The sequence below is a fragment of the Chelonoidis abingdonii genome, chromosome 2 (assembly GCF_003597395.2).
Source record: "Chelonoidis abingdonii isolate Lonesome George chromosome 2, CheloAbing_2.0, whole genome shotgun sequence".
Lineage (NCBI taxonomy): Eukaryota > Metazoa > Chordata > Testudines > Testudinidae > Chelonoidis > Chelonoidis abingdonii.
The window spans coordinates 49,175,052-49,202,905 of record NC_133770.1 but is presented as its reverse complement, the minus strand read 5'-3'; the positions used below and the strand labels follow the sequence as shown (position 1 = coordinate 49,202,905).

Genomic DNA, 27,854 nt, shown 5'->3' with positions numbered 1-27,854 from the left:
AGATCTTCCCCTGTGGTGGAACCCCGCCTTTCCGACGGGTCAACTCCTCCTATGTCTGATCAGGAGTTGGGTTTAGGGGGAACCTGGCCTGCCCTCTACTCCAGGTTCCAGCCCAGGCCCTGTGATTGCAGCTGTCTATAGTGCATCTTGTAACAGCTGCATGACAGCTACAACTCCTGGGTATACTTCCCCATGGCCTCCTCCAAACACCTTCTTTATCCTCACCACAGAACCTTCTCCTGGTTCTGATAATGCTTTGTACTCCTCAGTCCTCCAGTAGCACACCCTCTCACTCTCAGCTCCTTGCGCCTCTTGCTCCCAGCGCCTCACATGTGCACACACAAACTGATTCTAGCACAGCCTCTTGATTGGCTGCGGGTGTTCTAATCAGCCTGTCTGCCTTGTTTCCAGAAAGCTCCTAATTGTTCTGGAACTTTCCTGTTACCTTACCTAGGGAAAGGGGCCTACTTAACCTGGGGCTAATATATTCTGCCTTCTATCACTCTTCTGTTAGCCATCTGGCCTGACCCTGTCACAGTACCTTTAGACAAGGATGATGTGGAGCTGTCAAGTGGTGCTGTAAGCCTGTTGGTTAGGTGAAACAGGGACCTAAAATGAGAACACGTCACTTTTTGCACAGTCCAAGAACCACTGCAACATTGACTATGACTACAGTTTACGTTAATTCAACATGTAACATGGTGCTTATTAGTCGAAGTTACAAATGACAATGTAGTAAATGGTTTTTATTGTGTTTACACATGGGCAAAGATATTTTTTTCAGAAATTATTAAGCTGTTTAGAATACAGCAAAAATGACAAATATCAACATTTTGCAATATACTAACATTAAATGTTTTCACATTGCATATCTTTAAATGTCAAAATATCTCATACAATTGTCAACCTTCCAAGATTGTCCTGGAGCCCCCAGGAATTAAAGATCAATCTTTATTAAAGATTATGTCATGTGGCAAAACCTCCAAGATACGTCCCACCAAACTTGGCAACCGTACTCACAATGATTATAATAGTTTTCATATTTTCAATTTAAATTTGCTGGCCAGATAATCTCACACTGAAGGTTCTGCACCAGGCAGTAGATTGCATGTCCACTACTGTGTGGGTAGATATATAAATATATGTGAATTCTTAATGCATCCCTTTTGTAAGCTTTGTACGTACAATATTGCCTTTACTTTGCCTGGCAAAAGATTTTAATTTTAACTGCCCAGGCATTTGTCATAAGCATAAGTCCCAATTCTGAACCTTAGCGTCCAAAATGTGTGGGTGCCTGCATGAAACCTCTAAGCTATATTACCCGCTTAGATCTGATAGTGCTGCCACCAGCCAGAAATTCCAGTGTCTGGCTCACTCGGTCTCCCCAAAACCTTCCCTGGGGGACCCCAAGACTCAGATGCCCTGAGTCTCACAACAAAGGGAAATAACCCACTTCCTTCCCCTCTTTACCTCTCCCAGATCTTCCCGCCCTGGGTACTCTAGGAGATTACCCTGCTTCAATTCTTGAAACAAACACAGAGAGATCAGGTTTCTCTCACCCTCACTAGAGTCCCTGCAAATGCAAGCTTTGTAACTCTAACACACAGAGATTTTCTCTTCCCCCTGTCTTCTTCTCCCACCAATTCCCTGGTGAGCTGCAGACTCAATCCCCTTGAGCCGCAACTAGGAAAAATCTAACAGAGCTTTAAAAAGAGCTTTATATAAAAAGAAAGAAAAAGACATAAAAATGTCTCTGTATCAAGGTGACAATATTACAGGGGTCATTGGCTTAAAGAAAACAACATGAATAAAACGCCTTATCCAAAAAGAAATACAATTTAACATTCCGCAAACTACACACATGTAAATATAAAAAAATATAAGCCTATTGTCTTCTACCTTTGTACTTACACTTGGAAACAGAAGATTAGAAAGCCTGGAGATAGAGATTACTCTTCAGAGCCGATGAGAGCAACAGAGACAAGACAAAGAACACACCCAAAACTTCCCCCCCTTTGAGATTTGAAAAATCTTGTTTCCTGATTGGTCCTCTGGTCAGGTGTTTGGTTCCCTTTGTTAACTCTTTACAGATAAAAGAAACATTAACCCTTAGCTATCTGTTTATGACAGCATTACATGAAATATTCTAGAAACTAGCCTTTTAATTAAGTGACATTTATACACAGGTCAGTATTAGTGTTAGAGATGACAATACACAGCTTTGTATTGTGAAGATGCAAAAGCTTTCACAGAAAGAAGTGGCCTGACAAGAAGTCGTGAAGACAAAGTCCACAAACAACTCCTTGTCCCTGCAATGAAGAGGGACAATGAGTATGTTACAGCTCTTACCAGTCATATCATCAACCATATGACAAACAATTTGACTCTGAATTGCATCCAGAGGTGCTTATCAACATATCTACTGTATAGCATGTAACATCAGATGTGCAAGAGTATCTACTGAAAATAGCAGATGCTGGTGAAGAACAAGTGCAGAGATTTGTGAAAAGTGCACTTGATTCTAATGGGACAGGTAGCTTTTTCAGTCATGTCAAGAAATCTGGCATCAAAACATTTGCTGACCTGGCCAAGAAGACCAAGGAGGGACAATCACAGCAGCTATCAGTCCAAAAATTGTTTTCCGCACAGCTCTGTCCTTAGCAAGATACAGAAATGATGTTCTCCCCAGAGAACTGTGTACATGTCAAGGCAGTGAAGACTGGCTACCCACGCACTCTTGACAGAGATCGTAATGATGAACAAGATGACAATAATGATGTTGACTAGAAATGTCACCAGCATTATTATATTTCAATGATATCTGTACAGAGTTATTAGATTTTGTTTTACCCTTTAGATTGTTGTTGTGATGCCTTGAGGTCACAAAGAAATCCAACTTTCTGTCTTTAGTTTAATGACTCTATGTATTACTTAATCTAAACGAATGGAACTATTTCAAAGTGGTCATGTTAATGTGCTGATGGTGTCATTATTTATCCCTGTTTCTATGGTAATAGCACCACTTGACAGTGCAACATCATAGCTCACCTTAAAGTAGATATTATAAGCTTTGAAATTGTGTGTGTGTGTGTGTAGAGAGGGTACATTAAGTCAACAAGTCAGTGGTGTCTGCCACTCGCCTGTTTGTAACATGAAAAGAAACACCCACCGTTTAAATATATCTCTGAATTACAGTTTCTGTAGCTGGGCAGATTTCCCAGGAGATTCAAGATCCCTTGGCAAGTGTTTCTTGACCTTTCCTTTCTTTCTTTGCAGTCATCTTATCTCCCTCCAACACGCATACAGGCTCCTAAACGGCTAACCCTACCTCCACAACCCTACTGGGAGAACTAAGTTCCCAAATCCCTCATGGACTACCTCTTTTGGGCTGTATCTCTTTTATTTACATAGCTCTCTCTCCACTATGTCATGTCACCCAATTTCCTCTGGACTTCCTCTTTTTAATTCTTCTTGTGTCATCCAGTCACCCACTATCAGCTCTGAACCTGCTGCTCTTCTTCCCAACACTTCCTCATGCCTTGTCATTAGTCCTTATCCCCCTACATGCCTGAGAACGCAAAAGATCACCTGAGACTGGAGATGTATAGTCTTTTATACTCACTGTGCTCTTATGATTTTAGGGAGCATCTATATGACTTAACTTTTCAAAGATTACATTCCACAGCTAGATTTTGGCCCCAAGGAATGTGAGTAGATTTGCAGTATACTCAGTCAATAATTAGGAAACAATCTCCATAGATTTTTGTAGAGATAAAGAAGATTGTGATAGGTGCTCAGCTACTGAGTAGTCACCATGCTATACTAATAATGACAGAATCCAGATATCAGCCTTTGGATGTTAATTCTCTTGCATCTCATGTATCTGGCTCCTGGCCAGTTTTGTAGGCAGTTGTGTTGATTGTTCTAGAGCTACCCCTGTGGCTCTGCAATGTGTTTGGATTAGAACTGGAATGCCTTGACTACTTTTTTCTCCTTGATCCTATTTTCCATTTCTTAAACATCTTTTTATATCTGTTTTATTCAAAGGTTAACACCTCAAAGTCAGAAATTGAGAAGTGATTTCCAGTGGGATAAACTAGTTTAAATGCATCGGCTCCTAACGTGTGGTACTCAAGATCAGTCATTGCCAAGGAGCATATAAAAATCTCCTTTGCTTTCTCTATGCAGGTGGTTTTATTGTTACAGGGAAAACAAGTATTTTCCTCCGGTCTATAAAGCAGTATAGTCTAAAGTCTAGAAGCAATCCAGCCTGTATACACTTAGACCACATTTATCTCTGGGGTGCAACTCCATGACTTTGTATGCGCTCCTTGTGACATGTCAATGGAGTTAGACCAAGGATGAATTTGGCCACAGGAGATTTTCTTATGATCTGTTAACACTTCAATTTTCACTGAGCGGCAGCTGATATGAAGAGCAGCATGTATACAACAAAGCTCTCAACCTTTAGAGAGCAGGTATCCAGCTCAGATGGACAAAATGTTCAATGCAAGTGAACAAAATGTGTGACTTTGTAAGCCTTGAAAAAGCAAACAAGAGCATAGAGTTGGTAAATGGTGAAATCTTGCTTGTTGTTATACTTAGACTTCTGTAAGGTGTTTGAGTTAATACAGCATGACATTTTGATTTAAAAAAACTAGAACAATACAAAATTAATATGGCACACATCAAATGGATTAAAAACTGGCTGATAGGTTTCAAAATGTCATAGTAAGCAGGGAATCATCACTGAGTGTTCTTCTAGTGGGGTCCTGCAGGGACTGGTTCTTTGCCCTATACTATTTAACATTTTTATAAGTGACCTGAGAAAAAAACATAAAATCATCACTGATGAAGTTTGCAGATGACACAAATTGGGGGAGTGGTAAATAATGAAGAGCACAGGTCAGTGATTCAAAGTGATCTGGATCCCTTGGTAAAATGAGCGCAAGCAAACAATATGCATCTTAATAAGGTTAAATGTAAATATATGCATCTAGGAACAAAGAATGTAGTTCCTACTTATAGGAGGGGGGACTCTATCCTCAGAAACAGTGACTGAAAAAGATTTGGGAGTTATGGTGGACAAAGAGCTAAACATGAGCTTCCAGTGAGATGGTGTGGCCAAAAGGGCTAACGCAGGGGTAGGCAACCTATGGCACAGGTGCCGAAGGTGGCACACGAGCTGATTTTCAGTGGCACTCACACTGCCCAGGTCCTGGCCACCAGTTCAGGGGGCTCTGCATTTTAATTTAATTTTAAATGAAGCTTCTTAAACATTTAAAAAACCTTATTTATTTTACATATAACAATAGTTTAGTTATATATTATAGACTTATAGAAAGAGACCTTCTAAAAATATTAAAATGTATTACTGGCACACGAAACCTTAAATTAGAGTGAATAAATGAAGACTCGGCACACCACTTCTGAAAGGTTGCCGACCCCTGGGCTAACGTGATCCTGGGATGCACAAACAAGGGTATCTTTAGTAGGAGTAGAGAGGTTATTTTACCTCTAGAACACTGTTTCCAGTTCTGGTGTCCACAATTCAAGAAAGATGTTGATAAATTGGAGAAGGATCAGAGAATAGCCACAAGAACGATTAAAGGATTGGAAAACATGCCTTACAGTGATGGACTCAAAGAGCAAAATCTATTTATCTTAACAAAGAGAATGTGGAAAAAATGACTTGATCACAGTTTATAAGTATCAGCATGGGGAACAAATATTTGATAATGGGCTCTTTAATGTAACCGAGAAAGGCATAAGACAATCCACTGGATGGAAGTTGAAGCTAGACAAATTCGGACTGGAAATAAGGTGTCACTGTTTAACAGTGAGTGTAATTACTCATTGTAACAATTTACTGGAGGGTCATGATGACTCTCTGTCACTGACAGTTTTAAAATCAAGACTAGGTTTTTTTAAAAAAATCTGCTCAAAGAAATTTGTCAGGGAAGTTCTAGGGCCTGTGTTACACAGTCAGGCTAGATGATCGTACTGGTCCCTTGTGACCTTGGAATCTAGTTCCTTTCTGCCAGGCAAATATCAGTGTAAATATTTTTGATCTGTACACACACATTACGTTTTTGTATTTGTGTTGTTTTCCACCATTAGTTCATATTCTAACTTCTATTTATATTTTGGTGTGTATTTATCTTTCTTTTGGCTTCCTCTGTTAAGAAGGTAAATAGATTTGCCCTGAGAAAAAAGCCATATTGCAAACTCCTATAGCTCATATCCGCTTAATAGGGCATCAGCACATTCTGTAATTCAAGGCTAAATCCTGAGATTCTTATTCAATTTTCACTCAGTCCTTGACTTCACTGGGAGCTTGCTCCACTAAGACTGAGTCAAAACTGAGTGTCTCCTACTCCTCTCCACATCCACATACTGAGGAGAGCCTGCTCCCACAGTAAAGAGGAGTCAAACCCTGTGGCATGATTCCCCTGCACCCAGCAGAGGCCACCCATGGGACTTTGTAACCCAAAGAGAGGGAGTGGGGGAGCCACTGGAGATGTTCTGGATTGTCCCCAAACCAACCTGACCATCAAAACAAAACATGGAGGACACTGCAGAAGCTGAGATATCCTGAGGCTGTGCAAATATATAAACTTCTGCCTTGTTTGCACTGTAGAACATAGTCCTTTACCCTGCCTTTTAGATATGTTCTGAATGGGGACCTCCCACAAGCATTGATCCTGCAGTAACCACTGCCAGTGGGAGCTGGTAGGGGTCGGGGGGGGGGGGGAATAATGGAGGCCAGAGGTGTCCAGGCAGATAGCCCTTGCCTCCTGTGGATCCCTATCTGCACAGAACTCTTAGGGATTCCATGAGTTCAGAGAATGGAACTCTGCTACAGGTTGCAAAGCCAGTCCCTTGCCTTCACCCCACAAAAGAGCAAGTAGGAAACTTCGTAAACTGAACCGTCCCCCCAAGTGTAACTTGTTTTACGCAGATTGCCCTCGCATAAAGGAGACTATCTGTGAGTTAAGGACTTCTGGCTTCAGTTAATATAAAATAAATAAACTCTGGGGAGCGAGTCAAGTGAAAGATACAAGAAGCAGGGGATGAAATTTGATTTTTCCTGTGGCTGCTGGAGTATACTCCAGATTCAGCAGTACTGGGAGTGCTGACATACACCTTTAAGAACAGAATTAAAAAACAATTGCTTGAGATGAGAGTTCCCATATAAGGTGTACTGGATTTGCACATACAGTCCGTGCTGGCACACCACTACTACAGAGTAAATGGTGCCAAAATGTGAGACAGGAGGTCTTCATGTGCCTGCAGATTAAATGAATGTGCTTCTCCTGTCATCTGTACAGGGAGTATTGAGCTATCAGCCAAAATTGATGAGGCAACTTCATCCCATTGGTGTTGCCCAATGCTGGCACCCAGTTTAAGTCATGATTCTGGGATGGATAAGAGCTGAAAGATGAATGAATTAATTCTTCATTGTGGTGCAATATCAGACTGTGCTGGAAGGTCACATTGTGCTCTATGGTTACACTCTCAAAAGAACTTAAATTTTTGCTTCAACTCTTACTAAATCCAAGGGAGCAGCAGCTATGGGAAAAGTCTTTCTGAAAAATCCCAAGAATCATACTTGTTTTGGCATGACACTGCCTAAGGTGATTTGAGAACAAGGCTGAATTTGCCAAGTTTTCACATTAACACAAGGTTGAGAATACATTTTAAAACATTGGATCTGCTTTACTTTTGCTTGGATGGAAAGTTTTGAATGCGTACATTTCTTTAGCTTAAAGGGGCATGCTTTATAATGCTTTGAGCCAGAGGAAAATCCACAGCATGATGGAGGAGGTTGAGGCACATTAGCAGTTTCAAATGGTCACTAAAAATTTACCTGAAGTTGTCAAAATGAATGGAGGTACGAAGGACCCGCTGCCTCCCCTGACTTCTGTGGAATTATGGATGCTCAAACACTTCTGGAAATCAGGCCCATAACTGACCGCAGAATTAGTTGTTCATATCTGTTTGGAGTCATATTCTCTTTTCCTTAGAAGCTGATACGGTGAAATGACATAAAGCAGGGAAGGCTTAAAATGAGTAAAGATCCAATGTAAACTGAAACAATCTTATTAAAAAGAGGCCGAAATTAATCAACAAACAGTGGTGTACATGTGCAAAACAATACAGACCATTACTTGTTATTTATTTCAGACCCACTATCCTAAATGTGCACAATGCTTCACAGTCAACAAAAAGGCAGTTTAAACTTGGAATAGTATGGTTGCAGGGTTAACTGGGTCAGATTCTTCTCTCAGTTTCCTTCCCCAAAACAGCTTAGTCTAAGATGATGTGACATCATGTGCAAACATGGGGGAGCAAAATGCACATATAGTACATGAAAGATGACCTGCACATTTTACAGTCATTCCTTTGCTATTGTTTTCTGGGTGTTACAGACGTCTCTCAGGACATGTATTTTGTGTGGTCAGTCATTTAAGAGGAGAGATGTTACGGTTCTTGGGTCTGTCACATATTTGAGGACATAAGGCTAGATTGTGTAATTGATCCACAACCCTAAATTAGACAGTGACATGGAGCTGCATTGCCCCAGTGAGAGCTCTAAGAAGTACCGTGCCTTCAGTCTTTCCAGGAATTAACTAGTAGGCAGGGAGAAACATGCCTTTTAAACCATCATTAGGACTGTGCAGACTACTCCCATTTCTATGCCTGTGGTCTGGGGAGGAAGGGTATGGCCAAGTGTCCCTTTATCTTCTAATGCAGATGGGAGTTCTTCTCTGGCAAACTGAAACCACTAAATGGTTGGCATCTCACTGACTGGTCGCACTGTGAGGAAGCTCAGTCAGAGGAAAGATAAGCAATACGCTGGGCAAATGAAGGGGAAGGAGAACTGGTCATGGGGAAAACTCAATCACGTGCTGCTACTGAAGGCACCAGAATATGCATCGTTTATAAAGTCTCTATGTTTCAGTTAAGGTGCTACCCTGTGTTGTGTCATGGTAACTGCAACTGTAAGCTTACAACATGCCTTGCATTCTGGGAGTTAGGAGTTCTGAAGGGGGAGGCAACCTGGCTGTCAGCTGGCAACAGTAAAATCTCATTTCAAGCAATCTGCCTACAGTGTCTCCTTTGACTACTCCCACTGTATCCCTTTTATAGCTACGCCAAAGTGCTACACTACCTTATACAGCTACCGGAGGCCTGCTCACCATAGAAAGATATATAAATTCCTGGTGGACAGGACCCTACATTAGCTGGGATTTACTAGTCTGTTTTAAATCTCTTTAGAATTTTAGGCATAAAAATAGGTACAGCACAGATCACACCATATTGTGCTGTCGGGATAGGTAGCTAATATATGACGCAAATGTTTGTTACATCTCTTATTGTACAGTCTCTTTCACATTGCTTTTAGTAAATGTACCGTTACAGGGGGATGATAGTTTGCAAATTACAATAACAGAAGAACAGAAATCTTAATTGCACTTTAAAAGGACGTGGTATATATCACTAGTTTTCAAAGTGAGTATTTTTTTAGTCACTGTTGTTTCTAACAACCCATTGAAGGCTTGGATTATTAATTTATTTCCTAAATGTATTTTTATTTATGCAGCAGAAGCTTTCCTCTCTTTCAAGGTAAATTCTGCACTGTTTTACATCCCATGATTTACAGATTCATGTAACTCTATTGTCTTCAATTTGAACCCCAGAGCTTAGGGATTCATTTTTAGTAGAATACACAAGGGATCTGATTTCTAAAACGTATCATTAGTAATCAATCTTTTATTTTATTAAAATGCATTGCATGACTCTCTCTAAACAGCACTTTGAATGTGGCCTACATAACTGTTGTGGATAACATTTTGTTTCATGAAGCAGTGGTTTGATTTACTCTTATGCTGATAGCTTAAAAAAGGATAGGAAATAAAGTTATTTTACTCATGTTAAAGGATGCAATTACTTCTCAAATGTAACGTTTGTATCTGTGCCTGATCCATTAACTTAAAGTCTTGTTACCAATACAAGGAGAAACCTTGAAAGGTGCAGATACAGACTGGATAAAAACACAAAGGGGTAACAACTGAGCACTCAGCAAAATAACAGGGTTTTGGTTTGTTTTGGAAACTTTCAGTGACAAGTACAAGTTCACTTTAGTTAAAGAAATCTTACTCTATTTCTTTATTCTTTCAGGCCACTTTTTCGTGGAAATTCAGATGTTGATCAGCTAGGAAAAATCTTTGAGTAAGTACTAATTTGCTGCATTATGTCTGTGGCAGTTTAGCTTGAAAAACTTTAAGGTTTCTTTGCCATGTTTTTTATGGAGTAAAAGGACTTGAACACAGTATTCCTAAAACATAATTCCTATTGCTGTTGCACTGCAATATAACATTTCCGTGTATCCTCTGTCAAAGAGGAAGGAGGAAAGTGCATGGAATATAGTTTTATAGAAATAACAATCATCATCAAGAAGATGATAGACTTCTGGGAGATTTTTTCTAATCTTTTAAATGTATGGTTCATGCACCATTCACGCATTTTTGTAAAAGAGCATTTAAGAATCACCTTACAAAGCCAAATAAAGCTTTAGCTATTCAATATTTTGTTCACTTATGAATTTCAAAAAAAAATGTAATGAGAATCCCTCAAAAATGTTAATTATTAAGTGAAAATGTTAATACTGATCAACAACTTCCTTGGAAAGGAATACTTTAGCTTCACTGTATATCCAGTGAAGATTATTAAGAAACCATATTTTGGTGCTAAAGGCAGCTATGAAAACATAAAAGGTATCAAGATAAAATGGATGCTGTCTTAGAGATGGGATAATTTATTTTAAAACATTTTACAACTCTGTATTGAAGCTCCTCTTCAGATATACTCTCAACTTTTTAAAGTAGAATTACTCCTCCCCTCCAAAGTATGTTTTTGAATAAAAATTCTCCATTTTAAAGTCATTGATACAGATAAGTGAGAAAAATATCAATCACCTCTCTGTTGTTTTAGATTAAAATATCTTCACAGTAAGGAATGTTTCTGACAGTGTCCTGGAAAATGCCATGTAAATTTAAGGCCCAATATAAATGTTTTATAATAATATTTGAGTGGTTATGACCACCAGACACGCATATGGCTGTTCCCACTCCTGCACAGAAAGAGGGCTCATTCACCTCTGTAGCTGTCCTCCCTTTCCCATGTAGAGAGTTCCAGGCATCCAGTTGGAGGGAGAGGCCAAGATGAGTCGTAATAGTAGGCCAGCATTGTCCCCCCTTACAGCCCTGCAGAAATTCCAGAGAGAAGATGATAAAGCTTCAAAGGAAAGCGCTACTCTAGTAGGTCAAATAATGAATTTGTGTTTCTAATCATTTTTTCAGCTCTCAAATTTTAACACATCCATTTCTGAAGATTTTCATAGTTTAAAATGAGGTTTCCAAATTGCAGGTCTTGATTTTCATTCAGTTGACTTCCCTTTCCTGCATACCATACCAGTGTATGTGACTCACTAGCGTGGTTAATTTGCCATGCTCGTGAATAGTCCTTCCTGTACAATCCAAAAACAATCAGTCCTCGCCTGTTTGCTTTTTCTAGTTCTGGCAAAGTTATCCTTTTTGATTAATTTATATTCTGCTGTATTAAACAAGGAATGTTTGATACATGCAGCATATTTTAACAATGTAAAGAGCATGGTTGTGATTTTTTTTTTAAAGATCCTAAATTGTTTTAATGACATTTCAGGAAAAAAAAAACCAAAACAAATGAGTTGGAATAGGATTAAAAACATAGCAGCCAACTGCAGCCTCCTCCAATGAACTATCTATCCCTCCCTAGTGGGTGAGATTACCTGTATGGAAAAGAATTCAACCATTAATCAGGAAGAAAAAAATACTGTGCCAATTTTAGGAGAGAGAAGAAATTCTCTGTTACACACTGCACTTAAAGAGAAAATCTGCCTTGCCTCTTTTGTGTAATTATCCTTCAATATTTCAAATGCCTCCTTCTTGCTTTTTTATGTAAGATAGTGTTTCTTTTCTGTTTTCACAGCTGGAGACCCCCAACATTTAGGCATAGGCCTTGCCTTTATGAGGGAACTGTTGCCTGCTATGGTAGTGAGTCATTCTCTAGGCCAATTTGGATAAAGTTGTTTTAGGATTTTCCTACATTCTGGACTGACATTTTTTCAGATAATTGGATCTTGCTCCACCTGTGCAGCCTTTATTTACATTAGTCTCCACAAAGACTGAGAATAGATCCCTAGGAGATGGCCCATAACCCTCCCCTCTTTTCCCTATGCCAACATCAATACAGAGTGTATGCTCACAGATTTAAGGCCAGATGCCAGGGTGTGCTGAACATACTCAACTCCTGTTGCAGTCACTGGGAATGGAAAGTGCTCAGCCTCTCTCAGGATCAGGTCTGAACTCGGGCCTTTGGGTTCTACCATAATCTATCAATATTTACTGCTACTGCTACTATTGTACTGTTGGTATGGCGAGAGGATAAAATAGCTTCCTCCAATTATGCTCCAGAATCTTGGTCCCTCAAATGGTAGTGCAACCTGCTAGAGCTGCCAGACAGACACTGGTGTATTAAACAATTTCCAAATGCTTTGTAGGATCTGTAAACATCCACTTGAAAAAAATCCAACTCTCATTTTTGTATTTTTTTTTTTTTAATGCTGCCCCTTATGCCTGGAACCAGCCCCCCTTTCCTGGGCACCAGGAAGCCGCCTCACTTCTTGCTGCTAACTTCCAACTGCTAGTATCCACTCTGGTCTGTTTGTGGTCTCATGCCCAATCATATTCTCCTTAAAAGAAAAATCACAACTAGATACATTTTAAAGAAAACGAACGTGTGTATTTAATTACCATTTAAAAACTCCCTTCTGCCATCGGACACTCCACATTGTGTTATATCTGATGTGGACTCAGGTCTTCATCACTTATGCACATGCATGTATTCACTGGGTTCAGTGGGACTAGCACATATGTAATGATATCCACATGGCTATGCATTTGCAGGATCGGAGTCTTAAACTGCAAGACCCTCGAGGCAGGACTTGTCATCTTATAAGTAAAGCTTCCTGCATGTCAGTGGTTTCCTATAAATAATTAATAACAATCAAGTTTAACTTTTCATAAAAATCTAATTCCTCCTTTGGCAAGAGCTTAGCAGTCTGTGGATACTAGGCTGACCAGATAGAAAGTGTGAAAAATCGGGATGGGAGGTGGGGTGGTGGGTAAGAGGCACCTATATAAAAAAAAAGCCCCAAATATTGGGACTATCCCTATAAAATCGGGACATCTGGTCACCCTAGTGGATACTGCGGGGAAATAGCCACAAGATTTACATGGTGGTGCACTCCTGGCCACACTGCTGTTTTTTAGTACATGATATTAGTTTGTTGAGATACCTTAAATACCAAGGGCCCAATTCTGCTCTCATACCTGTAGAAATCTGAAGTAACTCCATTGATTTGAATGGAGTAACTTAGGATCTATAAGTAAGTAAGAGCAATGCTTGGTCCTAATTTTCATTCTGTGTCTACTATTAATAAAAAGAAAGGACAATGCTGCACCCTGCTGGCATTTCAATTGAGTATCAAACTCTTAAGGAAACTTGTTTTTCTGTGTTATAGTTCTGAGTCTGTCAGCATTTTCATTATAAATCTCAGTTTTAAGGAGTGTAAAATTCAGCTGTAAAATTGATTTTGGCTAAAACTTGATCTGTAAAGTCTGGCTAATGGGTCTCTGTCAGCATTTCCATTACAAGCCCTAATTTCACCACTTTATAGCTCTATCGGAATTATTAACTCCAGGCTGAAGCTTGGACTGTGTAGAGACATGGTCCAAAAAGAAAGGTGGTGGGTATTTTTGGTACATTTAAAAGAAATCCCAACAATTCAGCTATTTTCATTTATCCATGTTTCTAGAAATTAGCATGCTCATTTCATAAGGAGAAGCTTTGTGTCATATTCAGAAGAAGAAATATTAGTTTTCCAACTATGGATAAGATAAACATAAAACAAAATTAGGGGGTAAATTTTTCAAAAGCACCAAAGTGACTTAGGAGCCTACATACAGTTAAGTGCTTTTGAAAATTTTATCCTAAAGCAGCTGAGTTATTTAATTTTTGGGAAATGGCCTCCTTGACCTATGCTCTGCTGTTTTTTCCTTAAGGACTTTTGTCAGGATCATCATCCTGGTGGCAAATGAGGCCTGCATGGAATTCCTCTGTGAAATCTCCTTTCAGTCACTCTTGAGTGATATAAGGTGACTCCATGCCTCCAAAGTCTGAGCACATTTCTCCCAAAGCACTTGCACCACCTTGCCAATCCAGGGACTCAGGAGAATGAGACCCAGGCCAGAGCACTACCACCAAGCTGCCTCCGTAAGAATTTTTTACCATGCATCATTAAGGCCCAGTTCTGCCATCCCTACTCCCACTGAATAATGCAATGCTCTGCAAACAGTCCTGTTGAAATCAGTGGGATTACTTACAGAGTAAGGTGCTACTCAGTGCAAGCAAGGGCTGTATTATCTGCCCCTAATTGTGCATGTGAAGTATAGTCTATACAGGTTTTAAAAATTGCCTTGTATGATTTAATAGATTATCCTGTGATCCTGTATAATGCTGCTGCTTGCATCAAAAGAACAAGTGGCAATCCCATGAAAACATGTGAAGCAGGATTTAGCGATTCATACAATGAAAGAAGATGAGGCTGTATAAATACAGCAGTAAGATATTTTTGTTTCACCCCCCGCTAATATGTATGCTTGTTCCTTATACAGTGTCATTGGGCTCCCGGAAGAAGAAGACTGGCCTAGTGATGTTGCCCTTCCAAGACACGCTTTCAATTCCAGACCCCCACAACCCATTGAAAATTTTGTACCAGACATCGATGAACTAGGCAAGGACTTACTTCTTGTAAGTTTCTATTATTCTCCAAGCATAACTTAAATGACTGCAGCTACTGCACCTTGCACCATGTCAAGAAATAGTTTTTTTAATGTAACAATATAATTAGAGGTGAGCCTGAAGTGATTCCAGAGGCTGAATTGCCTCTCCTCTATGGCACAGAAGTGCTGTATACAGCAGAACTTGTACAAAAACTGCTGTGCACAGAGGGTAGGACGTTTGGGCACTAAGGGGGATATGGAAAACATACCAATCATTGGGCCAACAACTGGTAAAGATCATGGTTACACATGCACCAGAAACCTAGGGGTGGGATTGCCTAAAAATGTTGTTGACTCACTCTAGTGGGTGTCACAGAACAAATAAATATTTTAGAAGGATTTGAATAAATACATTATTATTTATTTAAGTGCTAATGATGTGTAACAGCTAGGTTAACCTTCTATCCCTGTGCCTGCTAGCCTTTCACAGAATGTTATTAGAAAATGCAAGGACTACATCAGGTGATTAACAGCTATGAAATATTGGATTTTCCTGTACTTATTTTATTATAGGCGTGGCTGGTAGCACTGCCTATTATTAACACTTCATAATATAAGACTTTTTTAGTTGCTTATAACTTTGACAGACTTTAACTATTTGAGCAGAACTTTTTTTATGTCAGATGTCTTCCTCAGGCTGAATTGTTTTTGGAAAGTTTCAGCCAAAATGGTTTCACTGTTTCCAAGAACAAAACTAAAGAAATATGTATTGGTTTGCAATGTTAAAAAATCCTGGTGATCTTTTCTTTGAGAAGCTCTAGCAGCCCATGATTTACAGCAGAGATTTTAAATTTGTCAGGGGATGACCTTTGTGTCAGGGACGTTCCTTTTGCTATTCATGTGAAAATGTGTCCAAATTTGGCTAAGATATAAGCAGCTGAAAAATCTCATTTCACACATGCTCAGTCGGGACTTCTTTGAGTTTACTGGCTAAAAACTCTTAAGATTCTATCTGCCCTGGGAACACTGCATCCCCTTACAGCTCCTAGTGCTGCCAAGACTAAGCATGCACCATCCCTCAGAGCAACTGAGCATACTCCACCCCAGGGCTAGAGAAAAGCCAGTCTTGCCTCATAATTGCCATTCCTGATTAGGGTGACCAGATGTCCCGATTTTATAGGGACATTTGGGGCTTTTTTTTTTATATGGGCTCCTATTACCCTCCACCCCGTGTCCCAATTTTTCACACTTGCTATCAGGTTACCCTATTCCTGATTTCTGTGGGGCAGGCTGGGCCTGGTTTAGGCACCTTAATTAAGAGCAGGGAGCCTGTCTCTCTTGTGCTCTCAGTGACCACCCATCCGTGGGCGGCAGGTGAACCTCACTTTGGGGAAGCTATGCTGCTGGCCCCGCTCCTTCTGCCTGAGAGCCAAGCAGAGCCGGTGTCCCCTCTCTCCGAGTCAGCAGCCCCCATGCCTGGCTGAGCCGCTTCACTCCCCCACCGGCCCCCCGCACTCGCTCGCAGCATCCGTCCTCACTCCCCCGCCCCCGAGGAGAAGCAACACGGCCAGCAGCATGGGACCTTGGGGGGTGGGGGACGGAATGCGGGTAGGCAGGCGGCAGCAGCGGTGGGGGGTGGGGCCTCAGGGAAGGAGCGTGGCCACTGCGACCCAGGTGTCCTTCAGGGGTGGCTGTGCCAGGGAAGGCTTAGTCTGGCCTATAATACCTGCTGCCCATGCCCCCATCTGGTGCTCAGGCAGCATGGAGGAGGAAGCCACCTGACTTGAATGTAGGGGGGACAAGAGCGAGACCTGCGAAAGGGAAAGCAGTACATTGGAACATGGGAATCTAGAATAGCTGGGACTATGGTAGGGGTTTTGGACTGATGGGGCAAGGAGACTAGGACTGGGAGCCTAAGGGTGGGAAAGTTGCCTGTGCAACTTTAATTCAGTCCCCACTGGTCTTTAGTTACACAATCACATACTTTTTTCCATAGGACCCATGCCTCATTCAGTGCACAGGATGGATGGTGCTATACAGTATTTTGTTTTATCCCAATGGTTCAATGTCTGGCCTCAGGCCTTATTTATTGCACTCTATTCAAACCCTGCTCTGAAGACAAAAGTATTAATTTCGTCCTGAGTTTTTCTACAGCACTCATCACTAGAGTATCCAAGTGCTTCACAAACATTAATTAATCTTCACCCCCGCCTTGTGAGATGAGGAGCAGATGGGGAGCTGAAGCACAGAGATTTTTATGGTCAAAAGTGTCTGCTAATTCTGGATGCCCAATCTGATATATCTGAAGCTTGATTTTTCAGAGTACTTAGTATTTTTATATAGCATTTTATATATTCCAGCATGGCTCCCCTTGTCTTCAGTGGCTGTTGTTAGTACTCACAACTTCTAAAGTCACTGTGGAGAAACTAAATGAATTCTTTGCTTCAGTCTTCACGGCTGAGGATGTTAGGGAGATTCCCAAACATGAGTCATCCTTTGTAGGTGACAAATCTGAAGAATTGTCACAGATTGTCACTAGAGGAGGTTTTGGAATTAATTGATAAATTTAACAGTAACAAGTCACTGGGACCAGATGGCATTCACCCAAGAGTTCTGAAAGAACTCAGATGTGAAATTACAGAACTATTAACTACAGTTTCTAATCTGTCCTTTAAATCAGCTTCTGCACCCAATGACTGGAAGATAGTTAATGTAATGCCAATATTTAAAAAGGGCTCTAGAGGTGACCCCAGCAATTACAGACTGGTAAGTCTAATGTCAGTACTGGGCAAATTAGTTGAAACAATAGTAAAGAATAAAGTTGTCAGACACATAGAACATAAATTGTTGGGCAAAAGTCAACATGGTTTCTGTAAAGGGAAATCGTATCTTTAATTCGTTAGAGTCTTTGAAGGGGACAACAAACATGTGGGGGGATTCGGTGGACATAGTGCACTAGATTTCCATAAAACCTTTGACAAGGTCCCTCACCAAAGGCTCTTACATAAATTAAGTTGTCACGGGATAAGAAGGAGATCCTTTCATGGACTGAGAACTGTTAAAGACAGGGAACAAAGGGTAGGAATAAATGGTAAATTTTCAGAATGGAGAGGGTAACTAGTGGTGTTCCCCAAGGTTCAGTCCTAGGACCAATCCTATTCAACTTATTCATAAATGATCTTGAGAAAGGGTAAAGAGTGAGGTGGCAAAGTTGCAGATGATACTAAACTGCGCAAGATAGTTAAGACCAAAGCAGACTGTGAAGAACTTCAAAAAGATCTCATAAAACTAAATGATTGGGCAACAACATGGCAAATGAAATTTAATGTGGATAAATGTAATAATGCACATTGGAAAAAATAACCCAACTATACATACAATATGATGGGGGCTAATTTAGCTACACTAATTAGGAAAGAGATCTTGACTCATCGTGGATAGGTTCTCGAAGACGTCCATGCAGTGTGCAGCAGCAGTAAAAAAGCAAAACAGTATGTTAGGAATCATTAAAAAAGGGATAGAGAATAAGAAGGAGAATATCTTATGCTTCTCATAAATCCATGGTACGCCCACACTTGAATACTGCGTACAGATGTGGTCTCATCATCTCCAAAAAATACACTGGCATTAGAAAGGTTCAGAGAAGGGCAGCTGAAATGATTGGGGGTTTGGAACAGGTCCCATATGAGGAGAGATTAAAGAGGGTAGGACTTTTCATCTTGGAAAAGAGGACCTAAGGGGGGATATGATAGAGGTATATAAAATCATGAGTAGTGTGGAGAAGTGAATAAGGAAAGTTATTTACTTGTTCCCAATAATATAAGAACCAGGGGCCACCAAATGAAATTAACTGGGGCAGCAGGTTTAAAACAAATAAAAGGAAGTTCTGCACACAGCACACAGTCAACCTGTAGAACTCCTTGCCTGAGGAGGTTGTGAAGGCTAGGACGATAACAGGGTTTAAAAAAGAACTAGATAAATTCATGGAGGTTAAGTCCATTAATGGCTATTAGCCAGGACAGGTAAGGAATGGTGTCCCTAGTCCCTGTTTGTCAGAAGGCGGAGATGGATGGCAGGAGAGAGATCACTTGGTTATTACCTATTAGGTTCACTCCCTCTGGGACACCTGGCTTTGGTCACTGTCGGTAGACAGAATACTGGGCTGGATGGACCTTTGGTCTGACCCAGTACAGCCGTTCTTATGAATGGATCACTTGATGATTACCTGTTCTGTTCATTCCCTCTGGGCACCTGGCACTGGCCACTGTCGGAAGACAGGATACTGGGCTAGATGGACCTTTGATCTGACCCAGTGTGGCCATTCTTGTGTTCTCAGAAATCAGACCCAGGGTCCCCAGTCAAGCACCCAAAAAATGAAAAACACGCAACTAGTGACCCGTGAAAAGTTTGGTTTAAGTAACTTGCTTACCATCACACAGGAAATCTGTGGCTGAGGCTGAGATAGAATCCAGTTCTCCATGCATAACCATGAAACTGTTCTTACTCTTCCTACAATCCCCTGCCTCATTCACTACATACCTTCCAACTTCTGCAGCAAATGAAGCAGAGACCATAGGGACAACAGCCTCCTTCACTACACAACCTGATTAATCTCCAGAGCAGATCCATCCTGTGTACTGAATGAGGCAGAGATCATGTAGCAAAATATATGATGATGTAATTAAATACTTTATCCTAATACCTATGGACAAAGGCACTGAATGAAGTTTGCACAGAGAACCTTAATTCTGACATTTCCTAATTTTTGAGGGCTTGATTTTGCAACCTTGGTGTTCTTTTAATGTAGTTTTTGTGTGTAATATTGATATAGTCTGACCTAGCTGCCTGGCCACTTCTCATTGACTGAGAAAACAGGCAAGATCCATGCAGCACTTGAACTGGCTCTAGATCTTCAGGCTATTGTAGTTATAAATCAATATGATGACACTCATTAATTTGTATCTATATTATCTTCATTATTTATAATATCGGTTGCATATTATACACGTAACCACTACACTAACACCATCTTATTTTAATCCTTTTAGAAATGTTTAGCGTTCAATCCCACCAAGAGGATATCTGCCTATGTTGCCCTGTCTCACCCTTATTTCCATGATCTGGAGAAATGCAAGGAGAATCTGGACTCTCACATGTCAGCCAGCCAAAACTCCAATGAGGTGAATAAATCATAAGGCTCATTGAAGTTGAACCTACAAATGAACAGTGTAGCTGACAAAGGTCACTGTCCCTAGCTGTTCTACTGAAGATCATTATTTGGAGGTTTTATACGTCTGTCTGCTTCTTCAGGATGGTAATATGCTCCAAGGAAACCAACCTAGTTTACTTTCATCAAAGCAATGCAAGAGCCCGGGATTTCACCTGCTCCCATTGCAGCTTTATATATGTGTGTGTGTGTGTGTGTGTGTGTGTTGTTTTGTTTAACTACCTGGGAAAACTCCAGATGAAGAGAAGCTGCTGACCAGTTTTGCTGCCATTTTATTCTTCTCATATTGAATGCTGCCAGTGTTCCAGTCACTGCCAAAACATGACGCAATCTCTCCCTCTAGCTGCTGAAGCCTGATCCTGGTATTTTTTAATTGTTATTTTGGGATCTCTTAAAGTGATAGTTAAAAGAATGGCATTGAAATATTGGATCTCCTACAACCTGCAAATAATTGATAAGTAAATGAAGGCATCTAGCTACTATTGGTAACATACAAGGAGGTGCTTCCTCAGTTGAAAACTTGGACAAATAATTTTATTATTTCATTACTCTCCATAAAAATGATGATGATAAACTGAATCAATTTTTAGTTTTTTTAATGTACAACTGAATTATTAACTAGATGAGTTTATGTGCATGTCACAAAAATAAGTTTAAAAAAACTTTTAGGGACTTACTCTTTAAAGACTTTACTCTCCAAAAATATTGCATTTGTTGTTTGAATCAGTCAATGAAGTCTAACTTTTTATTTCATTCTCAAAACAATTGCAAGCATATGTTCCATGATCTAATACAGAAGTTTATAATATGTAGATCAAAGAGGTAGATAGAGCTGATGAAAATCAAAACAGGGTTTCCCGTTATAACATATACTTATTAGCAACCAAAAAGTAACTTGGAAAAATGTTTCCTGTTTTAGAAGCAGAGAATTCTTTGATTATGGAGAAGAACTCTTATGCACACATGCTATATTGGATGGAATATAGTGTGCTGCTTTACCTGTAACACACAACTTATACAACACAGTGCATGAACATTACTCATATTTCATTTACTAGCAGATTTTTTTTCTGTGCAGAAATGCATGAGCATCCCTCCTAACCCACCATGTGGGTATATTGGCACTGTGTTAGCAGTAATGTGTCATCATTGAAAGTAAATATAACTAAACAATTCACATAACTTTGTTGCAGTTATTTTAAATATTACATTACATTTTTATATTTAGTATTTTTACCTTAACTAAAATATATTTTCATTATTTTTAAAAGAAACTTTTATTTTTTTAGTACTGTGCGGGAAAAGTAAATATTTTAAATACATAAAGTAAAGGCTTTCCCTTAACCTAAACTTCAGTGCATTTGCCTATATGTAACTTAAGGGAACATTTGGCCCAGTGAGGTAAGCCCTGCCCTAAAGGTACACTGCACTGTAAACAATAATACACATAGCAGCTACCATTGCTTACTCCTGTGATGGCTCTTCGTAAGCTATCCTACTTCTCTTGCCTCTGCTTCATTTGTTCTAGCTACTGAGCCAGTATCACAGCATGCCTGGCAGTGCCAAGCTGAGCAATATATATTTTTCCAGCTATGGCATGGGAGCTTGTGGCTGTCTCCCTGGCAGGTTCCTCGGTTATGTGGCAGACTGGCTCTGTGGCAAACTTCACCATTAGCTCTGAGCTGTTTAGCACTTAGGCAGCGGCTAAGATAGTGAGTGGCATTCCTTTTCTGTTACACACCTAACAATGAGACTTGGGGTAAATTACTTCTGTGCTATTAGGCCAAATTGTCAAAGGACCAGTTGCACATGCACAGTAGCACCTGTCGGGTCTGTTCAAAGATCTACAGCATGAACAGGCAGGCTGTAAATTAGGCTCGACAAGATTGCATCCAAGGCATGTGTGCACAGAGTCTGGACACTTGCACAGCACAAGACTTTTCCAAGGGGCTCAGTGTACCAGGCTGAAGGCCAGTGGGGGGTAGCCGAAGCACCGCTCAGCTGGTCTTGGCTCTGCCCTGTTCCCTCTCCCTCAGTGTCTAGGCCCAAGATAAATGAGGTATCACTCGGTGGGTCTTGGCTCTACCCCATTCCCCATGGTCTTAGTTTCTGCAGCCCAGAGAGGGCTGAGGGTGCCGCTTGGCTGGTCCTGACATCCTTAGAAAAAGGTGGATCATAGTGCAATTAAATGAACCACAATTTCTATTAATAATTTTAAACAGTTATTTAAAACAGGAAAAAAAAATCCAGGCCAACCTTGCAAAATTAACAAATGGGGAAAAGGTTACTGCACAATTTAACAATTTTTAAAACATTCCACATTTTATCTAGCACTAAACTATTGTATGTACTTTTTCAGGGCACTTAGCTGGCATCACCCTCTAGCAGCTGCCTGAGAACTATCTCTTGGACACTGCAGCTCTGCAAGCACTATAAAGGAAGGAAAACGTTAGTTCTTTTTAAAATCATACTAAAAAACTGATGTGCAGAGGTGCTAGCAATTACTCTGAAGGATGCTGTGTGAGAACCAGAACAGAGTACAATACATCTACTCCATGTTACACTCCATCCCGTCCAAGCCCCATTCCCAAGTCCCCTCAGTGGAAAAAATAAGCAGTTTACCCTTCTCCAGTGCTCCAAGGCTGTTTGCTATTCCCCATTTTCTCTACTGACTCTGTGTCTCCCTTGGATACTACTGCCATGTGTGTAGTGATATGTGGGGAAGTGGGAACTGGATTTCAAAAGGGAGGTGCCCACTGGTACAGGTTCCCTCCTTCCCTGCCATCACCATAGCAGTGAAGAAAACCGTTCACATACACTGCAAACGGGGCCATTGCATATAGCTCTACTTGGCCTTGACTTTGGCCTGAGTGAGTGCAGCAGACTTGGGTGAACACACCTAAAAATTATTGAACAACAAAAATTAAATTAAAAAATGGTAAAATAGTTCTTTATCTTCTGGGGCACCTCCAGCCAGAGTGTTCATTACAGTAGATGTTCAGATGTTCTGAGAAGTGGAAAGGCGCATCTCCCATCTACTGTCCAACATTATAGTCTTTTGATGTTGAGCAATGCTGTAGTCCCACAGGATCCTGCATGATTCTGCAGGCCGAGCAGACCCAACAACTGAAGAAACCACTAAGGTGAGGATAGTGTAGTTTCAGGTGTACTTGCTTCTGTACTATGAAAGCATCTGCTTCCTCTGCTGATTCCTTACTGGCTCTGTGTGCCCCCCGAGACCAATTTTCAGAAACTGAGCACCTGTTGGGCTGCACATATTTCACACTGACCTGCAATAATAGGTCATTAGCATATGCCAATATTATATGAACATATTCTAGTGGTTGTTGTGTATCTAAAGCACCCAGCACAAGATATGCCAAGCCAAAGGCAAATAGATGCAGCTGACTGGTTGACTCAGTCGCCTTTCCTCTGCTTCTCACCCCTCTCTCTCATCCATCATCCCACGAGACTCCTCTCCACCCCTTCCCAGCCTCTATTTTCAGCTCCCACACAACTCATCTTCTCTCACTGCTACTGCCAGTAGTTGCCTCTTTTGGCCCAGCAGCCAAGAGAAGGATGATTAGATGGAACCTCCTCATCCACCCCCCAGTTTACACCTGACTACACTATAACAATGACTAGCATGTGGACACCTTTTTTGTCTTGCGGGCACCAATCAAAATTCTAAGCTCAGCTATTTATCTTTCAGCACATATAGCTGATGTCCCCTTTGAAAATCCAAGCTTGTCTCCTGCTTGTGCCCCAAAATACACCAAAAAAACAAGATTTCTGCCTTCACAGGGTTTTGAAAATTTGGTCCTACATCCATAGAGTCCTTTCACAGGATCATAAACAGTGGATACGTTGCTCAAGCATTTCCTGTGTGCTGGTCCTGGTCCTCAGGCTCAATTTACACTTAAGTTTTCTGTATGAATAAGCAGAAAATTTTATACCCTGTTACTTTGCACTGCTTATATACCAGCTGTCTTGGAGAAGCATGTTTTATTGTACAAGGGCTAATTCTCTCAGCTGCTAGATACAGTGCCTATTTTAATATGTAGAATAAACAGCAACTATGCCATTCCAGTCATGTAGCTCGCAAACCGGGAGCACTTATCTGACTCACAGCTGAAAACAAATCGGATGAATCATGAACCACATAGTGTGGTTGAAAAGCCCACATAAATTAATTACGTTCCTAGTATGAGTTGAATTTGAATAACGAAATAGATGTTTCTTCTGAGAATTCTGTTCTTTAGAATCACTTTGCTAGTGTTTTTCTGATGCTATAGTTTCAGGAATAGATGGATTTTTGCTAGGCCTATGATGTGATTTAGACCATATATACTGTAAGTGTGAATCCTTCTCATTTCATACTTTTCTCCATGATTCAGAACTATTAGTAAACTCTAGTAAAGCCCTTTGCCTAAATCCCGCTGACAGAGTAGTTAGAATCAGGCTTAGGACCTGATCCTGTAGTCTTTATATAGGCAAAACTCCAGTCTTTCTTTTATAGCCTCCTTCTCTTGACTTCTCTGGGAGTTTTGCAGGTGTAATCAAGTCAGTAATTAGTCTTTAAGGACCTACATGTTCCAGTGTACTTATTTTCACAGGTTTTGCTTTGGTGCACCCATGCCTTTCAGTAGACCGAGCCCCGAGACTGAAGAGCCTGTGTCAAATTCACTGAGGTTCTATGCTTCCTCCAGCACAGAACCCATGGGAGCGTTCCTGGTGGCAGGAAGTCTACACGGGCAAGTTACAAGGACACAAGACCCCAGTTACTTTCCCTTTGTCAAGTGGCCTGCAGCTAAGCAGCACCTTACTGGCTGGGGAAGGAACGTGATTAGGGCAGCCCCTAGGTATCCCCCAGCAGCAAATGCCTATTGACCTTCAGTCAAAATTAAAGCTGCTGGCAAAAACTCTGAGATACTGCTACCTGCCTTCTGCTGGATGAAGTTCTTCTGGGGTGCAGTGGGGCAGGCTGGCACAGGGAGGTATTGTTTGCACCTCGCTATACTCAGGGCTGCCGAGAGCGGGTTCGGGCCCCCCCACCCAGCAAGGCCGGACCGGCTAAACAGGGCCGACAAAGCTGGGGAAGCCGGGCTCCAGGCCAGGCTCCGGTAATTTGTACCGGCTCTCACCCCCCCCCCCGCCCCCGCTCTCCTCATCGGCCCTGCCTATACCATTGGGAGGTAATTTGTTGCCTTATTATTTGAGGTGACAAAGCTTGAATTGGTCACAAGCTGGGAATCTAGCATATTTATTTCATTGCTACAAAACCTTCAGAATATCCTTGTCAACATTAGCATTTCTGCTTGATGCTAACTTTCACTCTTGATCTTATCATATGTAGAAGTTTGTCTTGAAGTCAGTATATTAGAAAAAGAGTTCTTCTAAACTTGGGGGAGAACTTGAAAATTATTTTTTTACATATAGCAAATTAAATTTTCTATGCTGAAACATACTATTAATTTAACAATAAGCAAGCTACTAATTTTTTTTCCACTTGGATGCTTAAAATCAGGATACTAAAAACAAAACATATGGAGTGTTGCAGTCTTCCTTTGTTAAGTGAAATATTTTCAAAAACAGCATCTCAAATACTGGTGCAATTTTGTTTTTGCATGTGCGTTTTCACACCCAATTACTGTGCAAATTAAATTTTAGGCATGCAGAATTATGTCCACAACTTCAATAGCCTAAATATCTAGATTTTTGTTTATGAGAGATTTTAGAGAAAAGATGTTCCCTGGTTTTAGCTAAATTGAGAAATGGGATTATAGGATGCTTTTCGGAAAATGATGTTGGATTAAGAAAGGTGGAGTGTATTTATACATGAGCCTGCAAAGTTGATATCGTCAAAGAAAGTTTTATGGAGGAACTGAATCTAGATATAAATTAATTCTAAATAGGATTTTAACGCTGATTAATTGGGCCCTACCAAAATCACAGCCATGAAAAATGCATCACAGACCTTGAAATCTGGTCTTTTGTGTACTTTTACCCTATACTATACAGATTTCACAGGGGAGACTAGCATTTCTCAAACTGGAGGTCCTGACCCAAAAGGAAGTTGGGGGGGGTTGTCAAGGTTTTTGTAGGGGGTCACAGTATTCCCACCTTTAGTTCTGTGCTGCCTTCAGGGTAGGGAATACTAGGACTTCCATAGAAACATCTTTTATTAGATGGTATTTATTATTCATCAGTTGTACCCTGTATCTGACATGCTGCTACTTCAGTATTCGGAACTATAGCACCTTAAAAGCTAGAGTGAGTTGAGCCACCTCCGCATCGCTGTTGATCCAGTGATAGATAGTCTGTTATTTTGCATCTGGATTTAAGTGTCCCTGATTTGCAGGAACATCACTGATTTGTACCACTGTTTTTCCTCATTAAGAACTGGTGATTAGTATAGTAAAATATGAAAGATTTTAAAGGGCTTTCTTTGGTCACACCATTTCTATTTGCAGCCACAGAATATTTATCACCCCCCCCCTTCAATGACTGATTTACTTTTATTAATGTCATCTTTATTTCCATGTCAGAGAAATGTGTAAAATATATCCACATACTGTCACCAGCTATAGGGTCAAAGATGCAGTCCTTAGTCAAAAATCCCTCTAAAATAGAGCCGTTCCCTCCCCAAATAATTTCCACAGTCCACACCACAAATGGCCAGCATCATTCTCTGTTCTACCGCAGCATCCAAGTCGGTTTTAACAGATGAAAGCATGCCATGCTGCTCCCTCCTGTCCTGTATGTTTTGCCATCAGTCTTGCCCCATTCATACAGCTTTCTGTGGGAGGAAAGCCTAGCCCCTATGGAAGAGCAAAGGTTCAATATCAAATGTACACTTTAAATGACACATTTGCGTTCAGTGCCAAAAGAGGCAGCCTCCATCTGTTCACAGTGCATCAAAAACAGTCAGTTTCACACCCTAACATTTACTCTGGTGGATGCTCCCAATCCCAATTATACCACTTGTGCTCCAGTAAACCATCGTTACCTTCACCTCTCTTGATGCTTTTGTTCATATGATACATAAGCAAAGAGAGGAAGATTATAAGTCTGAATATGCTGGAATGAACAAAATGTATTTCACTGACCAAAACAAGTACCTATTGATTCAGCAGATCACTCACGAAACATAGCAGGCCAAATCTTTGGCCCTTTCAAAGGCTCCTTTGCACTGCTTTTAGATGCCTTAATGCAGTAAATGATGATTTCCCTATTGTAGAGGAATCTTCAATAGCTATAGGGCTGGCTATGCCAGCCTTACACCATTCTCCTTTCTGGAGAAGATTGGGGATGAAGAGAGGGTGATTCTGGCCAGCAAAGTGGCTTCTTGAGCACTGCTGTCCCACCAGTAGAAGTTAGAGAAGTCTTATGAGCAAGAGTGATCCACAGTGAATGGGAAATCTGGGTCCAGCGAAAAAACACAAAATAACCAGCTCTGGAGAATGGTATTAAAATACGGAGCCCCGGGTCAGTGGTTCTCAACCTTTTTCTAGCTGAGACTCAAAATCCATACATGGTTTCTTGCAATGCCCCAGAGTCCTACAACCCTTTGCAATTACACAGCAAAAAGCATGTCTGAGTTTGGGTGCTGGCAAGGGGTTTCTGAGATTTGCGGCAAGGCAGAGGCATCAGGAGGAAAGGTCATGGCATGAGTTGTCTTTTGCTTTCCCTTCCCAGCCTCCTAGCAAACCAATGATTTTGGTGTTTCCTTAGCTGGT

At 40.8% G+C, this 27,854-nt stretch overlaps 1 protein-coding gene across 1 annotated transcript in view; it reads left to right on the top strand.

Annotated features, from left to right (window-relative positions):
• Window positions 1–25,158, top strand: part of CDK6 (cyclin dependent kinase 6) — a 194,025-nt gene extending 168,867 nt beyond the window's left edge. Inside the window, exons 6-8 of the mRNA XM_032785384.2 lie at window positions 10,186–10,236; window positions 14,781–14,916; window positions 19,937–25,158. Of these exons, the coding sequence (XP_032641275.1) occupies window positions 10,186–10,236; window positions 14,781–14,916; window positions 19,937–20,083 (334 nt within the window). The 3' untranslated portion in view covers window positions 20,084–25,158. The remainder of the gene's footprint in view (window positions 1–10,185; window positions 10,237–14,780; window positions 14,917–19,936) is intronic.
• The last annotated feature ends 2,696 nt before the right edge of the window (window positions 25,159–27,854 follow it).